General features: G+C 42.3%; 1 protein-coding gene across 2 annotated transcripts in view; it reads left to right on the top strand.

Moving 5' to 3' along the window:
- The window catches only part of MARK1 (microtubule affinity regulating kinase 1), a 145,923-nt gene that overhangs the window by 97,695 nt on the left and 33,319 nt on the right, over positions 1–14,909 (top strand). For both annotated transcript variants that reach the window (XM_077282249.1, XM_077282248.1), the window contains exons 5-6: positions 1,545–1,610; positions 14,510–14,580. In XM_077282249.1, the coding sequence (XP_077138364.1) occupies positions 1,545–1,610; positions 14,510–14,580 (137 nt within the window). The remainder of the gene's footprint in view (positions 1–1,544; positions 1,611–14,509; positions 14,581–14,909) is intronic.

Genomic DNA, 14,909 nt, shown 5'->3' with positions numbered 1-14,909 from the left:
TCAGGGCATCAAGATTCATCAGTAAAACCAGGTATATATACCCACGAATACAATCAAAAAACACAAAACATGTGATTCTTGTTCCAATTAATCCTATTGATATTGAAGTACACTACAGACACGCTATGTAGTGTCAGTTATCTCATATTGGCCCTTGGTTTCTTTTGCTATGGGTCAATATATGATATTTTAAGTGTTTTGAATGGGTTAAACTGGTGAATCAAGATAAATAGTTGCCCTCACCTTAGACCACTTGGTGGTTTAGTGGTATAAGACGGAAGTTTAATCTCTGGAGGATAGTTTTTAGGTTTCTTCCAGCGTGAGTTCTAATCCTGGTTTATCTGGATACCAGAAATGTTTACATTTGTTTTTATTATTTATTGATGAATATATATGGTTTTAAAGATCGATCATTGTGTTTCAATGTATTTTAATGTTTTGTATCCAATATTATGGGTGTATTTACAAATTTTTGATCTAAAGTGGGTGTTCCCACCAGAAGTGATGTCGTAAGAGGGTGGGGTTTATACATGTTTTGTTTTTTTGATTGTATTCGTGGGTATATATACCTGGTTTTACTGATGAATCTTGATGCCCTGATGAAGTGGCCTGTTTGCCACGAAACGCGTAGGCTCATAAACAGAGTGTGTGTGTAACTCTGTTACCTTTATTGTGGTCTGCGCGGCTTCTATCCTCCGGTTCTATTTCTTTCCATGTGGATCCATAAAGTCATTACAAAAAGAGTGATCTATTTCACGTGTTTATTTCTGTTAATATTGATGATTATGGCTTACAGCCAATGAAAACCCAAACCTCATTATCTATCTATCTATCTATCTATCTATCTATCTATCTATCTATCTATCTATCTATCTATCTATCTATCTATCTATCTATCTATCTATCTCTTATCTATCTATTCTCTATCTATCTATCTATCTATCTATCTATCTCTTATCTATCTATTCTCTATCTATCTATATATCTATCTGTTATCTATCTATTATGTATCTATTATCTATCTATCTATCTATTATCTATCTGTTATCTATCTATTATCTATCTATCTATTATGTATGTATTATCTATTATCCACCTATTATCTATCTGTTATCTATCTATTATCTATCTATCTATCTATCTATCTATCTATCTATCTATCTATCTATCTATCTATCATGTATCTATTATCTATCTATCTATCTATTATCTGTTATCTATCTATCTATCTATCTATTATCTATCTATTATCTATCTATCTATCTATCTATCTATCATGTATCTATTATCTATCTATCTATCTATTATCTGTTATCTATCTATCTATCTATCTATCTATCTATCTATCTATCTATCTATCTATCTATCTATCTATCTATCTATCATGTATCTATTATCTATCTATTATCTATCTATCTATCTATCTATCTATTATCTATCTATCTATCTATCTATCTATCTATCTATCTATCTATCTATCTATCTATCTATCTATCTATCTATCTCTCCTTCCGCCTACTAATTCTTGTTTCTCATTCTTTCAGTGAAACTCTTTGAAGTCATAGAAACAGAGAAGACGTTGTACCTAATAATGGAATACGCCAGCGGGGGTGAGTCTGTTCATCATACATGTGCTCACCGTGTCGGTTCACAGATTGGACAAACCTTATGTATCTTTCTCCCGACAATATTGCTGGACCCTGGGGCACCTCGATGGTGACCCCTGGATTGCAGGATTAATGTCATGTTACTTTTCTCACCTTGGGTATATTATGGACAGCGGCCGTGCTGTTACTTTTCACCATCAGTCACCATTTCTGTGCAGCTCGATTGTCACAGTTTGTACAGAATTCTACAGATGGTGAATGTGAACGCTGCCTGACCGTGCAGAGCCGAGGTCCTCGTGCATCGCTTCTGGTACACTCAGGTTACTGTAATATTATAATTTTAATTATTTTTTAATCTGTTAGTCTTTTTTTATCTGGAAGTTTTTCGCTTATCAATATGACTTTATTTCTGGTTAAATATCTTGTGCTAAATGTTTCGGTAACATAACCTTATAGTAGTTCAAGCTCTGAATGTCTAAAACAAGACTCCAAATCCCCTGCAGTCACCACCAGGGGGAGCTGAGGAGCTAACTGCATACTGATTGTACATAGGAATAAATAGTTAAAGGGGTTGTCCGGGCTTATGATATTGAGGACTTTTGCTTAGGTTAGGGCATCAGTATCAGATGAGTAGGGATCCAACACTCAGTCTCCCGACTGATCAACTGCTTTCAGCAACCATTGAACGGAGCTAAGGCTACTTTCACACTAGCGTCGGGTAACGTCCGTCACAATGCATCGTTTTGGAGAAAAAAACCGCATCCTTCAAAGTTGCCCGCAGGATGCGTTTTTTCTCCATAGACTTGCATTAGCAACACATTGCCACACGTCGCATCCGTCATGCACTGGATGTGTCGTGTTTTGGCGGACCGTCGGCACAAAAACACGTTCCATGTAACTTTTTTTTTTGTGCATCGCGTCTGCCATTTTCGACCGCGCATGCGCAGCCAAGACTCCACCCCCTCCTCTCCGGACTGCAGAATGGGCAGCGGATGCGTTGTAAAACTGCATCCGCTGCCCACGTCTTGCAGAAATTTCACATTGCGACGGGCCCGTACCAACTCAAGTGTGAAAGTAGCCTAACACAGGACAATCTGATATTGATTAATTATTTTAAACAACCCCTTTAAATTGCAGTTGTCTTTTCACACTAGTAAAACATAGTCATGTTGTCCACATCCACCAAAACAATTTAAATTTTCTTTTGGTGCACATACTAGTGTAAAATGTCCAGGGATTGTCCTGAGTTTCATGATCTTTAAGTTGCCATCCACTTTTTTTCAATGTGTGGTTCCTCTTGATCAACATTCTGTTGGCACTATAGGTGCTAGAACTTCCTTTCCCCTCACACTTCTCAGCGTGTATTGAACCTACCGTTGTCCAATGGCTTTCCCACAGTTAACTTAAAACATCTCTGTTGTGTCTGTAAGCAGAAAGGACAGGAGAACAAGCGCAGAGAGAAAAGAACCACACCAACTTCCCGTAAGAAGACAAATCCCGCCCCCACTTCCTGTAGAGCACGATAAGGACCTGCCCCCGTTTCCTGTAGAGCGCGATAAAGACCTGCCCCCGTTTCCTGTAGAGCGTGACAAAGACTCACCTGCACTTCCTGTAGAGGACATGCCCCTACTTCCTGTAGAGAAGGACAAACTCGCCCCCACTTCCTGTAGAGGACTTGCCCCTACTTCCTGTAGAGAAGGACAAATACTCACCTCCACTTACTGTAGAGGACATTCTCCTACTTCCTGTAGAGAAGGACAAATACTCGCCCCCACTTCCTGTAGAAAAGGACAAATACTCACCCCCACTTCCTGTAGAAAAGGACAAATACTCACCCCCACTTCCTGTAGAGGGCATGCCCCTACTTCCTGTAGAGAAGGACAAATACTCGCCCCCACTTCCTGTAGAGTGATAAAGACCTGCCCCTACTTCCAGTAGAGAAGGACAAATACTCGCCCCCACTTCCTGTAGAGAGTGATAAAGACCTGCCCTTACTTCCTGTAGAGAAGGACAAATACTCACCTCCACTTCCTGTAGAGGACATGCCCCTACTTCCTGTAGAGAAGGACAAATACTCGCCCCCACTTCCTGTAGAGAGTGATAAAGACCTGCCCCTACTTCCTGTAGAGAAAGACAATTACTCGCCCCACTTCCTGCAGAGCGCGACTCTTCCTGTAATCCATCTCGATTTGTCTCCTCCCAGAAAGCAGTATGTTTCTGGATAAAGGAAGCCGTGTTTTCTCCTCCCTTTAGTGCATGTAAGGCAGGAAGATCAAAAGAAGAGGCCGGGTATAAGCCACTTACATTTTGTCTACTCTGTGAGCTCAGCCATATTTTGGGAGGAATCTTTAGTACCAATAGTACCAAATAGATGGACTAACCTTCCCTGAAGCATTAGTGACAGTACCAGCAATGGTTCCAGCATTAGTAGTAACGGCACCAGTAGTGCTAAACAATTTATCGTCATGAAGGCGTCACATAAGCCCTGGGATTATCTGATCACGATATATACTGTATATATATCACTATTACTTGCCATAAATATCTTTTTTTCCCCCTAAATGCCTCTGATTCTCTTAAATCTGGCATCGTTTTTCTTTTGTTTCTGCGCCTCTCCTGGTCTATAGATCTGGTATTTCTATCCAACTGGGCATGGTCCTCAAGGCCACACCCATAGAGAAGAAGTGGAGACCACACCCACTTGTATAACAAAGCTAGATTAGTATACAGGGACGAGAGGGCCATATCTCTGGAACGGAGAGGATCAGGAAGAAACGAAAAACATCGCCGGATTCAGGAGACCAGCGGCATTTACACCAAGTAAAAAAAAATTACATATTTATGACAACTGGATTTTAATAAAATGGTTGATTCCTACGGTTTCCAATGATCCTATTCTTATAATAGAGGATTTTGACAGGAATTTGTCGATGACGGCGTCCTGGGGGTAGGATCATCACCAATCATACTTTCATGGCCTGTCTCATTGACAGGACATACAAGTAAAACAAAACGATAATCATAGGACTGTCCCTTTAAGGCACACATAAATCAGGAGTTTTTATGAGATATGATTTATTACATTTTCCTGGGGCCAGCTGTTCCAGTGAAGTCACCTCTACTCAGTAAATCATTCTCTCTGGGGTTGGTTAAAGTAGTACGATACACTGAGAATCTGGGAAAAAGTTTATTATTTTATTGTTTCTTTGATTCTAGATTATATGGTTTTGTCTGAAAAATATGTGGTTGGAGTGTTGCAAAGCCCTTGAGAATAATCTGATCACAAAGTATCTGGTGATCATCTGTGATCGATGGGATATCTGTCAGTAAGTATACGCTTTCCCTGCAGTGCCCCCACAGGAGAAAAGAAGCATTACACTGTGCTCATGAAAATATATGGGTTGTATGTGTAATGTGAGACAGACTGAGAGACGACTTTCAGATCTGGCCAAAAGATGAAGCAAGGACACCCCCTCCTCTATTAAACGGACAATTTAACCATACGGCTTAATATAGGGGCAGAAACCCAGATTCCAGCCATGTATCACTTACCAGGTTGGGAGCTGCTGTTTTAATAAAATTAGTCTCTTAAAAAAAAAAACTTACCATACTCACCCTCCCTGGGTCCAACGCTGATTCTCCGTTGTTTGCAGCACTGACATCACAGCCAATCACTGAGGTGGCTCTGCCCTTGTAGAGGGAACACCCTGCTCACAGCTGCGGAGCTCACTGATTGGCTTTGGGAGCAGTGGCGGAGACTCAACTCGGGACCCAGGGAGGGTGAACAAAGCGCTGTTTTACAGTGATTTTCTGAAAGTGGATATCCCCTTTGAATAAAAAGAAAAACTATAAAAGTTTGGTATCGCGGTTAGTGATAAGCGAACGTGCTCGGATAAGGCGTTATCCGAGCATGCTCGTGTGCTAACCCGAGTGTCTTCGGCATGCTCAAAAGAAATATATTCGAGTCCCTGCCGCTGCCTGTCTCGCGGCTGTTCGGCATCAGAAACATACGCATGGATTGCCTAAGAAACAGGCAAAGATTCACATATTGTGAAAATAATTTTTAGATGAAGTCTAAAAATTATCAAGCCCGAGCTTGTAACTGTTCTCCCCTAATTCTGTGTGTTTTACCACAATGCGCCATCGGTTCTTGGGGTTTTATACCATTTGGAGGTGGTGAGCACTAAATGTCTCTTTAGACAGCATTTGCTGTACATACATGATAAGTGGCATAAGTCAGTGCATTTGTGTTGTCTACCAGAACACGGGTCCCTGCAGAACCATAGATTCTGGTACTGCCCTGCGGATAATGCAGGCAGCCTCCATATTTATAGCTCCCGTTGAGTTTTGCTTTCCTCTCATTCTCTGTCTCCTGTGGTTTTGAAGTATTGTTGAAGACTGGCTGGAGCGCGTCCTAAGGGGATGATAAGATCTCATTGACTGATCGCTTCCTCCTCCGTGTCCGCCATGACGGACTAATGACTGGTGACTCCGCACTTCCAGTAGATGATATAATTTCGCAGACATATTGCTCCGTCAGACCTGTTTTCCAAAAACTATGACTTATTTATGGGACCTCGTTCTGTAGGGAGATGATGTCCTCTAGGTTATTGATCGGGATTTGGTAAAAATCGACGTTCGTGATTCATGATTAAAGGGGAAGTTCCACCTTCTAAGGTGATATGGTGTCGCTAGAATAGGTCATCGCTTTATGGTCATGGTGGTCCAGCCTCGGGGAGTCCCTACAGTACAGGAGGTAATCAATCTCTTAGACCTGATGAGTCTGATGTACTTACTGTGAAAATATATATCACAATGTCTGTGTAATCGACATATTACAAGAGATATCTACAAGAACTCATGTGTCCAAAGACCATGGCGAATAATCGAGGAAGTTGATTATTGGCTTGTGATGAGTTTCTTGCAAGCTTGAATATCATCTTTCTCGGCAGCACGTTGGCCCATGTAGACATGACAAGTGCTGACTATGACATGATATTCTTTGCACACAGAACAATCTTTTTACTGATCGTTCAGTGCGCATAGAGATGTGGCCAGCCTGTTTAAGCAGTCTATTCAATGACAGCCAATCGGTATGCTTGTAGCCAATCGGCGGTCATTCAACGCCAAGTGATCGGCAAGTGTAAATGTGCCCCACGTGTATTTAGACTTCGTCCTTCCAGCGCAACTGACAGCTGCATCTTGTACTGAGCTGTGTGACATCTCAGCTTGACGAGGGACACTGAGCAGCTGTCAGTCAGGCTAGGTGAGCAGGGCTTCATCAGCAGTAGGGAGGAGGGACACTGAGGGGTTGTGCTTCAGACTAGGTAGATAAAGATTCAGCAGGGGCAGGAAGGGAGGGACAGTAGAGGGATGTCTGTCTGGCTATGAGGGTGGAAATTCAGCTGCAGAGAAGAAAGACCCTGAGGACTTGTGAATCTGGCTAGATGAGCAAAGATTCAGCAGAGGCAGAGTGAAGGGACACTGGGGAGCTGTTAATTACGGTAGATGGGCAGAAAATCAGCAAAACCAGGGAGGAGGGACATTGAGGAGCTGTCAGTTAGGCTTCATGGGCAGACATTCAGCAGTAGCAAGGAGGAGGGCCATTGAGGAGCTGTCAGTTAGGCTCCATGGGCAGACATTCAGCTGTAGCAAAGAGGAGGGAAATTGAGGAGCTGTCAGTTAGGCTTCATGGGCAGACATTCAGCAGTAGCAGGGAGGAGGGACATTGGGGAGCTTCATGGGCATTGGGGAGCCGTCAGTAAGGCTTCATGGGCAGACATTCAGCAGTAGGGCTTCATGGGCAGACATTCAGCTGTAGCAAGGAGGAGGGACATTGAGGAGCTGTCAGTTAGGCTTCATGGGCAGACATTCAGCTGTAGGGCTTCATGGGCAGACATTCAGCTGTAGCAAGGAGGAGGGACATTGAGGAGCTGTCAGTTAGGCTTCATGGCAGACATTCAGCTGTAGGGCTTCATGGGCAGACATTCAGCTGTAGCAAGGAGGAGGGACATTGAGGAGCTGTCAGTTAGGCTTCATGGGCAGACATTCAGCTGTAGCAAGGAGGAGGGACATTGAGGAGCTGTCAGTTAGGCTTCATGGGCAGACATTCAGCTGTAGCAAGGAGGAGGGACATTGAGGAGCTGTCAGTCAAGCTTCATGGGCAGAGATTCAGCAGTAGCAAGGATGATGTCATTGAGGAGGTGTCAGGCTACATGGAAAGAGATTGAGCAGCAAGGAGGAAGAAAACTGAGGAACTGTACATTATACTAGATGGGCAGAGATTCAGAAGTAGCAAGGAGGAAGGACATTGAGGCTCTGTCCATGAGACTAGATATACAGAGATTCAGCAGAGGCAGGGAAGAGGGACACTGAGGAGCTGTCAGTTAGGCTAGATGAGTAGAGAATCAGCAGAAGTGGGGAGGAGGGACACTGAGGAGCTGTCAGGCTAGATAGGCAGATATTCCATAGATTCAGCAGAGGCCCGGAGTATGTACACTAAGGACCTATTAATCAGGCGAAGTGGGTATAGATTAAGTATAAACATTCAAAAAGGATTGTAAAACCATTCTAACGTGTTTGTTCACAGTAAGTACACCAATTTCATCAGATCTGTGAGGTCTGTTTAATAGTAAGTACACCCGTTTCCTCAGGTCTGCGAGATCTATTTAATAATATGTGCAGATTGCATTTTTAAATCTAGTGATCCGCTTTATAACAGACATAGATGCATAACAGGTTATTAAAGTTAGTGTGGATTAATTTCTTAAAAGTCTGTAAAGTGATAAAGTTCCCTATGGGGATCGACCACTAGAGGGAGCTCACTGTATACGCTTCTATAATTCATGCCGATGGCGGATCCGAACGGCATCCAGCAGACCGGATGGATTATAATGGAGTCGCCTGGTTTCCTTCATGGTGTCCATAAGTTTAGTTTCTGCTATTAGAAAGTTGTAGGAGTTTTCATCTATCCAAAAACTCATTGGCTTTGTGTTTTGGAGGAGGCCTGACCATTCTCCTGACATGTCGGTTTCAGTAACTTATTTTATCTCCCATTATACTATTCCTCTCTTATTCTTTCTAGAAATGTATGAATAAATTGACAGCTGCCTGGTGCGTCGCTGGGTGTGGCTCTGACACCAACCAATCAGAGCTGACGATGCTAGACTGTGTATGGACACACCCCTTGTAGGGACGGAATATTCACGCCCAGTTATACGTTTATTCCTAAACTTCTAGGAGGAATAAAAGGGGAACGGATCCACGCAGAGTTATAAGAGAAGATGATCCGGAATTGTTATTTCATGCATTATTTAATGAAGCGGATATCAGGAGGTCCGACAGATTCCCTTTAAGGGATCATAATGACTATTTCCTGAGTCTTCCGACAGTATTAAAGATTATTCTAATCGGAGCAGTTAGTTTGCTGTTTTATCTCCTGACCATAGGTATTGTGCTGACAGGAGCGCGCTGGTGGGCTACCACCGGTATTGATGCAGACAGACGCTTATTCACTGGGGTCCGGATGAAGAGCTTTCTTATTGGCTGATATAATTTGCCGTCCTGTCATCCAGATCGATAGAAATTCAGTAGATGAGAAGTAATATTGCTGAGGAATGTGCGGCCGGTCGTTAAATTCTATAGCGCCGGGCTAAATTTATAAATTCTGCCTGTGCAAAATGTACAATTGCAAAAAAATCCCCCCACAACAAATTAAGTGTGTGGGGGGAGGGGAAGGGGCACTATTTTTTTTTCTAAAGTGTCACACAGCCCCCTTAATATTTTTCTGTACACTAAAGGGGTTGTCTAGGGAAGAAAATCCCAGTGCATATGCTCTGATAGGGCATGTGGATATTTTAGAGGGGTGTGGGGATTTCTGCTCAGGATTGTTTGACTTAAACATTCTCTACTTGTTAAAAAGGTCCCTTGAAAACATTGTTACAAAACATCCCCCCCAAGATCAGTTTTATCTATAGAATAACCTGAAATGAAAGTGTTCAATTTCCCTGCAGCACCCCCGCTGGTGAAATTAGGGATTACATATTCAGGTCCCATTGTGAATTCCGGAGATCTGTACGAGGGTCTCCCATTCTGGAGGACCTTAGCTGGTGGCCACCATGTACTTCTACTTTTCCCTTGGCTGTCCATGGCTTTGTTCAGTAAAATTAGCTGAGCTTGCAAAGAGCAGGACCCGGTATTGGTGGGAAAGACTGGAAATAAAGTGTTCAGTTTCCCTGCAGCACCCCCACAGGATAATGAAGGTATTACACTGGCTCCATTCTGTCTATGTAACACAGGACAGGATGGGTCCTCCAGTGAGAGAGTTGAAGATTCTGAACAGAGGACTTTTCTCCATTGACACAGAATTGACCAAGAGGTTACAGGGGTCTTCTAAATTCGATATCCCTTTAACCCCTTCCCAATGTAAAACTTAATAGTGCATCTTACATCAGGTGGGGCTGAGCCAGGAGCGAGCTGAGCTAGCACCGATCGCTGCTTTTTAACCATTTAAGTGCTGCTTGTGTGGCACAATCGTTTTTGCGCCCATGGTGGGGGCTGGCTGAAGAGTTGCCCCATCTTAGTGCTCCAAATAAGCGAGACTTCATAGGAGAATATCTATTTTATTATATACTGCAGTATATAGAATGTGTGATCAAACAATGACAGGTTCAAATCCTCTAGGAAGACTAAAAAATAAAATAATAATAGTAATAATAATAATAAAAATATATAAAAATGTTGTATCACCCCCTTCCTTTTCTAGTTCAGAAGTAAATAAATACAAAAATAACAAATATAAATAAAAATCAGCTGTATCACAATAAAACCTTATTAAACTATATGTTAAAGGCCAAAAAAAAAGAAAAAGAAACAACAAAATTGTCATTTTTTCGACTGCCAAACTTCACCCCAAAAAAACATCAAAACTTAAAAATAGATATTGATAAAAACATCAGCTGGGCAGGCTAAAAAGTCCTCACACAGCTCTAGTTACGGAAAAATAAAAAATTACACCTCCTCAAAAAAAAAAAAAAAAAAATCATGTATAAAGTTCTAAAAAAAATAAAATTGTCAAAAGATTAAAAAGTTGTCTCGTATAAGAAAAGGAATAAAAAAAAACAATGGAAAATCACCCGGTCTTAATGGGGTTAAGCAGCTGATAAAAGTACGTTGTGTTCTGGCAAAGTCTTAAATAGTGGTGACATCAAGAGTTTTGACTTAATTGGACCGTATAGGTTTAATGGCGATTTTGGCAGCGGTTGTGTCCAGCTGCGTAATCGTCCAGAAGTTGGATTCCAAGCCAATCACTTCATCCCCTATCACGTTACCGCTGCATCAGCGTTTCCCAGGACATTGGATCCCGCCGCTGCTGGTGATCGCCTCCATCGTGAGAACGGTGATTAATGGTTCATCGGCACATGACGCCATCATCGCGAGTTTATAACACAAGGTCTGCTGATATTATCGATAGAACATATAAATATTTCCGGATGTTTACAGACTTTGTGCAGGCAACAGAGCGGCTGCCAACAGGGAACAATAGACTGCTTTCAACTGCACAGTAAGGAGAGATAAGAAACCTTTTTTAGTGGCCCCTTAAGACGTAACTCATACACAAGCATTGGGAAAATTACACTTTTAAGTCGTCCGGACCCATAAAATAGGCAGACTGCTCCCTCCCTCAACTCTCCCTCAGCAGAGCGCTCACAGGCTGGGGTGAAACCCCTTAAAAATGGAAGGATCGGGCATCAAAATTTCAACCGTCGATTCCCCCTCTCCCCTTAACATCATCCTTCGGAAGAGAGTCTGGAGACCCCCGTACACATGAGACTGTCGACAAGTCTCCCTGGTAAGTGTGTGTGTGTGTGGGGGGGGTATCTGACTCCTGAGACCTTCACCGAAAGCTGGAAAAGGGCACTAAAATCCCCCTGTTTCAATGGCGTAGCAGTCAAGCATGCACACTTCCATCCATTTGGGGTCTCAGTGGCTGGACCCCCACTAATCATGTAGTTACCACCTATCCTAAAGATGATTTATAACTGACTAGTATCCCTTTAATAAAAAAGAAAGAGATCCTCTACCAATTTAGAACAGTCACAAAAAGTTCCCCTGGTTTGGAGGAAACTTGTAATACTTCATTCTTCCTGCGGGGCTGCTGTAGGGAAATTAAATGGTTGTCACCAGGCTGTTTTCTATCTATCTACACTATATGTATATACTGTATGTATGTATATATATATATATATATATATATATATATATATATATATATATATATATATATATATATAGTACAGACCAAAAGTTTGGACACACCATCTCATTTAAAGATTTTTCTGTATTTTCATGACTATGAAAATTGTACATTCACACTGAAGGCATCAAAACTATGAATTAACACATGTTGAATTATATACCTAACAAAAAAGTGTGGAACAACTGAAATTATGTCTTATATTCTAGGTTCTTCAAAGTAGCCACCTTTTGCTTTGATGACTGCTTTGCACACTCTTGGCATTCTCTTGATGAGCTTCAAGAGGTAGTCACCGGGAATGGTCTTCACTTCACAGGTGTGCCCTGTCAGGTTTAATAAGTGGGATTTCTTGCCTTATAAATGGGGTTGAGACCATCAGTTGTGTTGTGCAGAAGTCTGGTGGATACACAGCTGATAGTCCTACTGAATAGACTGTTAGAATTTGTATTATGGCAAGAAAAAAGCAGCTAAGTAAAGAAAAACGAGTGGCCATCATTACATTAAGTAATGAAGGTCAGTCAGTCCGAAAAATTGGGAAAACTTTGAAAGTGTCCCCAAGTGCAGTGGCAAAAACCATCAAGCGCTACAAAGAAACTGGCTCACATGAGGACCGCCCCAGGAAAGGAAGACCAAGAGTCACCTCTGCTTCTGAGGATAAGTTTATCCAAGTCACCAGCCTCAGAAATCACAGGTTAACAGCAGCTCAGATTAGAGACCAGGTCAATGCCACACAGAGTTCTAGCAGCAGACACATCTCTACAACAACTGTTAAGAGGAGACTTTGTGCAGCAGGCCTTCATGGAAAAATAGCTGCTAGGAAACCACTGCTAAGGACAGGCAACAAGCAGAAGAGACTTGTTTGGGCTAAAGAACACAAGGAATGGACATTAGACCAGTGGAAATCTGTGCTTTGGTCTGATGAGTCCAAATTTGAGATCTTTGGTTCCAACCACCGTGTCTTTGTGCGACGCAGAAAAGTTGAACGGATGGACTCTACATGCCTGGTTCCCACCGTGAAGCATGGAGGAGGAGGTGTGATGGTGTGGGGGTGCTTTGCTGGTGACACTGTTGGGGAGTTAATCAAAATTGAAGGCATACTGAACCAGCATGGCTACCACAGCATCTTGCAGCGGCATGCTATTCCATCCGGCTTGCGTTTAGTTGGACCATCATTTATTTTTCAACAGGACAATGACCCCAAACACACCTCCAGGCTGTGTAAGGGCTATTTGACCAAGAAGGAGAGTGATGGGGTGCTACGCCAGATGACCTGGCCTCCACAGTCACCAGACCTGAACCCAATCGAGATGGTTCGGGGTGAGCTGGACCGCAGAGTGAAGGCAAAAGGGCCAACAAGTGCAAAGCACAGATTTCCACTGGTCTAATGTCCATTCCTTGTGTTCTTTAGCCCAAACAAGTCTCCTCTGCTTGTTGCCTGTCCTTAGCAGTGGTTTCCTTGCAGCTATTTTACCATGAAGGCCTGCTGCACAAAGTCTCCTCTTAACAGTTGTTGTAGAGATGTGTCTGCTGATAGAACTCTGTGTGGCATTGACCTGGTCTGAGTCTCTAATCTGAGCTGCTGTTAACCTGCGATTTCTGAGGCTGGTGACTCGGATAAACTTATCCTCAGAAGCAGAGGTGACTCTTGGTCTTCCTTTCCTGGGGCGGTCCTCATGTGAGCCAGTTTCTTTGTAGCGCTTGATGGTTTTTGCCACTGCACTTGGGGACACTTTCAAAGTTTTCCCAATTTTTTGGACTGACTGACCTTCATTTCTTAAAGTAATGATGGCCACTCGTTTTTCTTTACTTATCTGCTTTTTTCTTGCCATAATACAAATTCTAACAGTCTATTCAGTAGGACTATCAGCTGTGTATCCACCAGACTTCTGCTCAACACAACTGATGGTCCAAACCCCATTTATAAGGCAAGAAATCCCACTTATTAAACCTGACGGGGCACACCTGTGAAGTGAAAACCATTCCCGGTGACTACCTCTTGAAGCTCATCAAGAGAATGCCAAGAGTGTGCAAAGCAGTCATCAAAGCAAAAGGTGGCTACTTTGAAGAACCTAGAATATAAGACATAATTTCAGTTGTTTCACACTTTTTTGTTAGGTATATAATTCCACATGTGTTAATTCATAGTTTTGATGCCTTCAGTGTGAATTTACAATTTTCATAGTCATGAAAATACAGAAAAATCTTTAAATGAGAAGGTGTGTCCAAACTTTTGGTCTGTGCTGTATATATAAAATGCGTGTGTTTATTTTTTGCTTTTTTTTTACTTATTGTGTTTTATGATGTTTTATTACTGTATATTACTTTATATATATTATATTATATTATTATATTAATTACTGTTTAAAGCTAAAATATGCCTCTCTCTGATGTTATTCATTCTGGGAGTTTGATATACAACTACCCTATTTTTTTGTAATTATTTTTAAATAACAATCCAGGAATAATAATGTGCAAATTTAATTTGCTGGGTTTAAAAAAAAAAAAAAAAAAAAGGTTTTTTTTGCTGCAGCAGCTCGGGGTGTAACGCTGCCCTCCACCAGTTCACTCTGTATTTTTCATCCTTATGAATTGCACTGAGCGTGCCCAGTCCTGACCCGTGTGTAATAAATGTGTTTATTTCTTGCAGGCGAAGTGTTTGATTATTTAGTGGCCCACGGGAGGATGAAGGAGAAGGAGGCGCGGGCGAAATTTAGGCAGGTAAAGAAGGAAAAGAAGCGGCTATTTATAGTCGTGAGTGACGTCTTTTTTCGCGTGGCGGTTTTCCAGGTGGTCTGCTCTGCCTTAGCCTCGGCGTATGACTCGCTGGGTATAATAAGGTGGCGGTGGGGGGTAGTGATATTCAGGGATGGGAGCTATTTTTAGGCACTTGGTTTCCTTCGCTGGTTAGCAGGACGGCTCCGGCTTCCGCACTGACGTCGGGAACATGGCCGCGCGAGCGACGTCGGATGGCTAATTGCCTTCTCATGTCGTTTCCAAGAAATTCAGCCCCTGTGCTCTGATCTCTGGGTACTGCTACACTGAAGCCA

This window comes from Ranitomeya variabilis, chromosome 2, assembly GCF_051348905.1.
Source record: "Ranitomeya variabilis isolate aRanVar5 chromosome 2, aRanVar5.hap1, whole genome shotgun sequence".
In the NCBI taxonomy this organism is placed as follows: Eukaryota; Metazoa; Chordata; class Amphibia; order Anura; family Dendrobatidae; genus Ranitomeya; species Ranitomeya variabilis.
The sequence above is the reverse complement of the archived record's forward strand: the minus strand, read 5'-3'. Positions and strand labels throughout refer to the sequence as shown.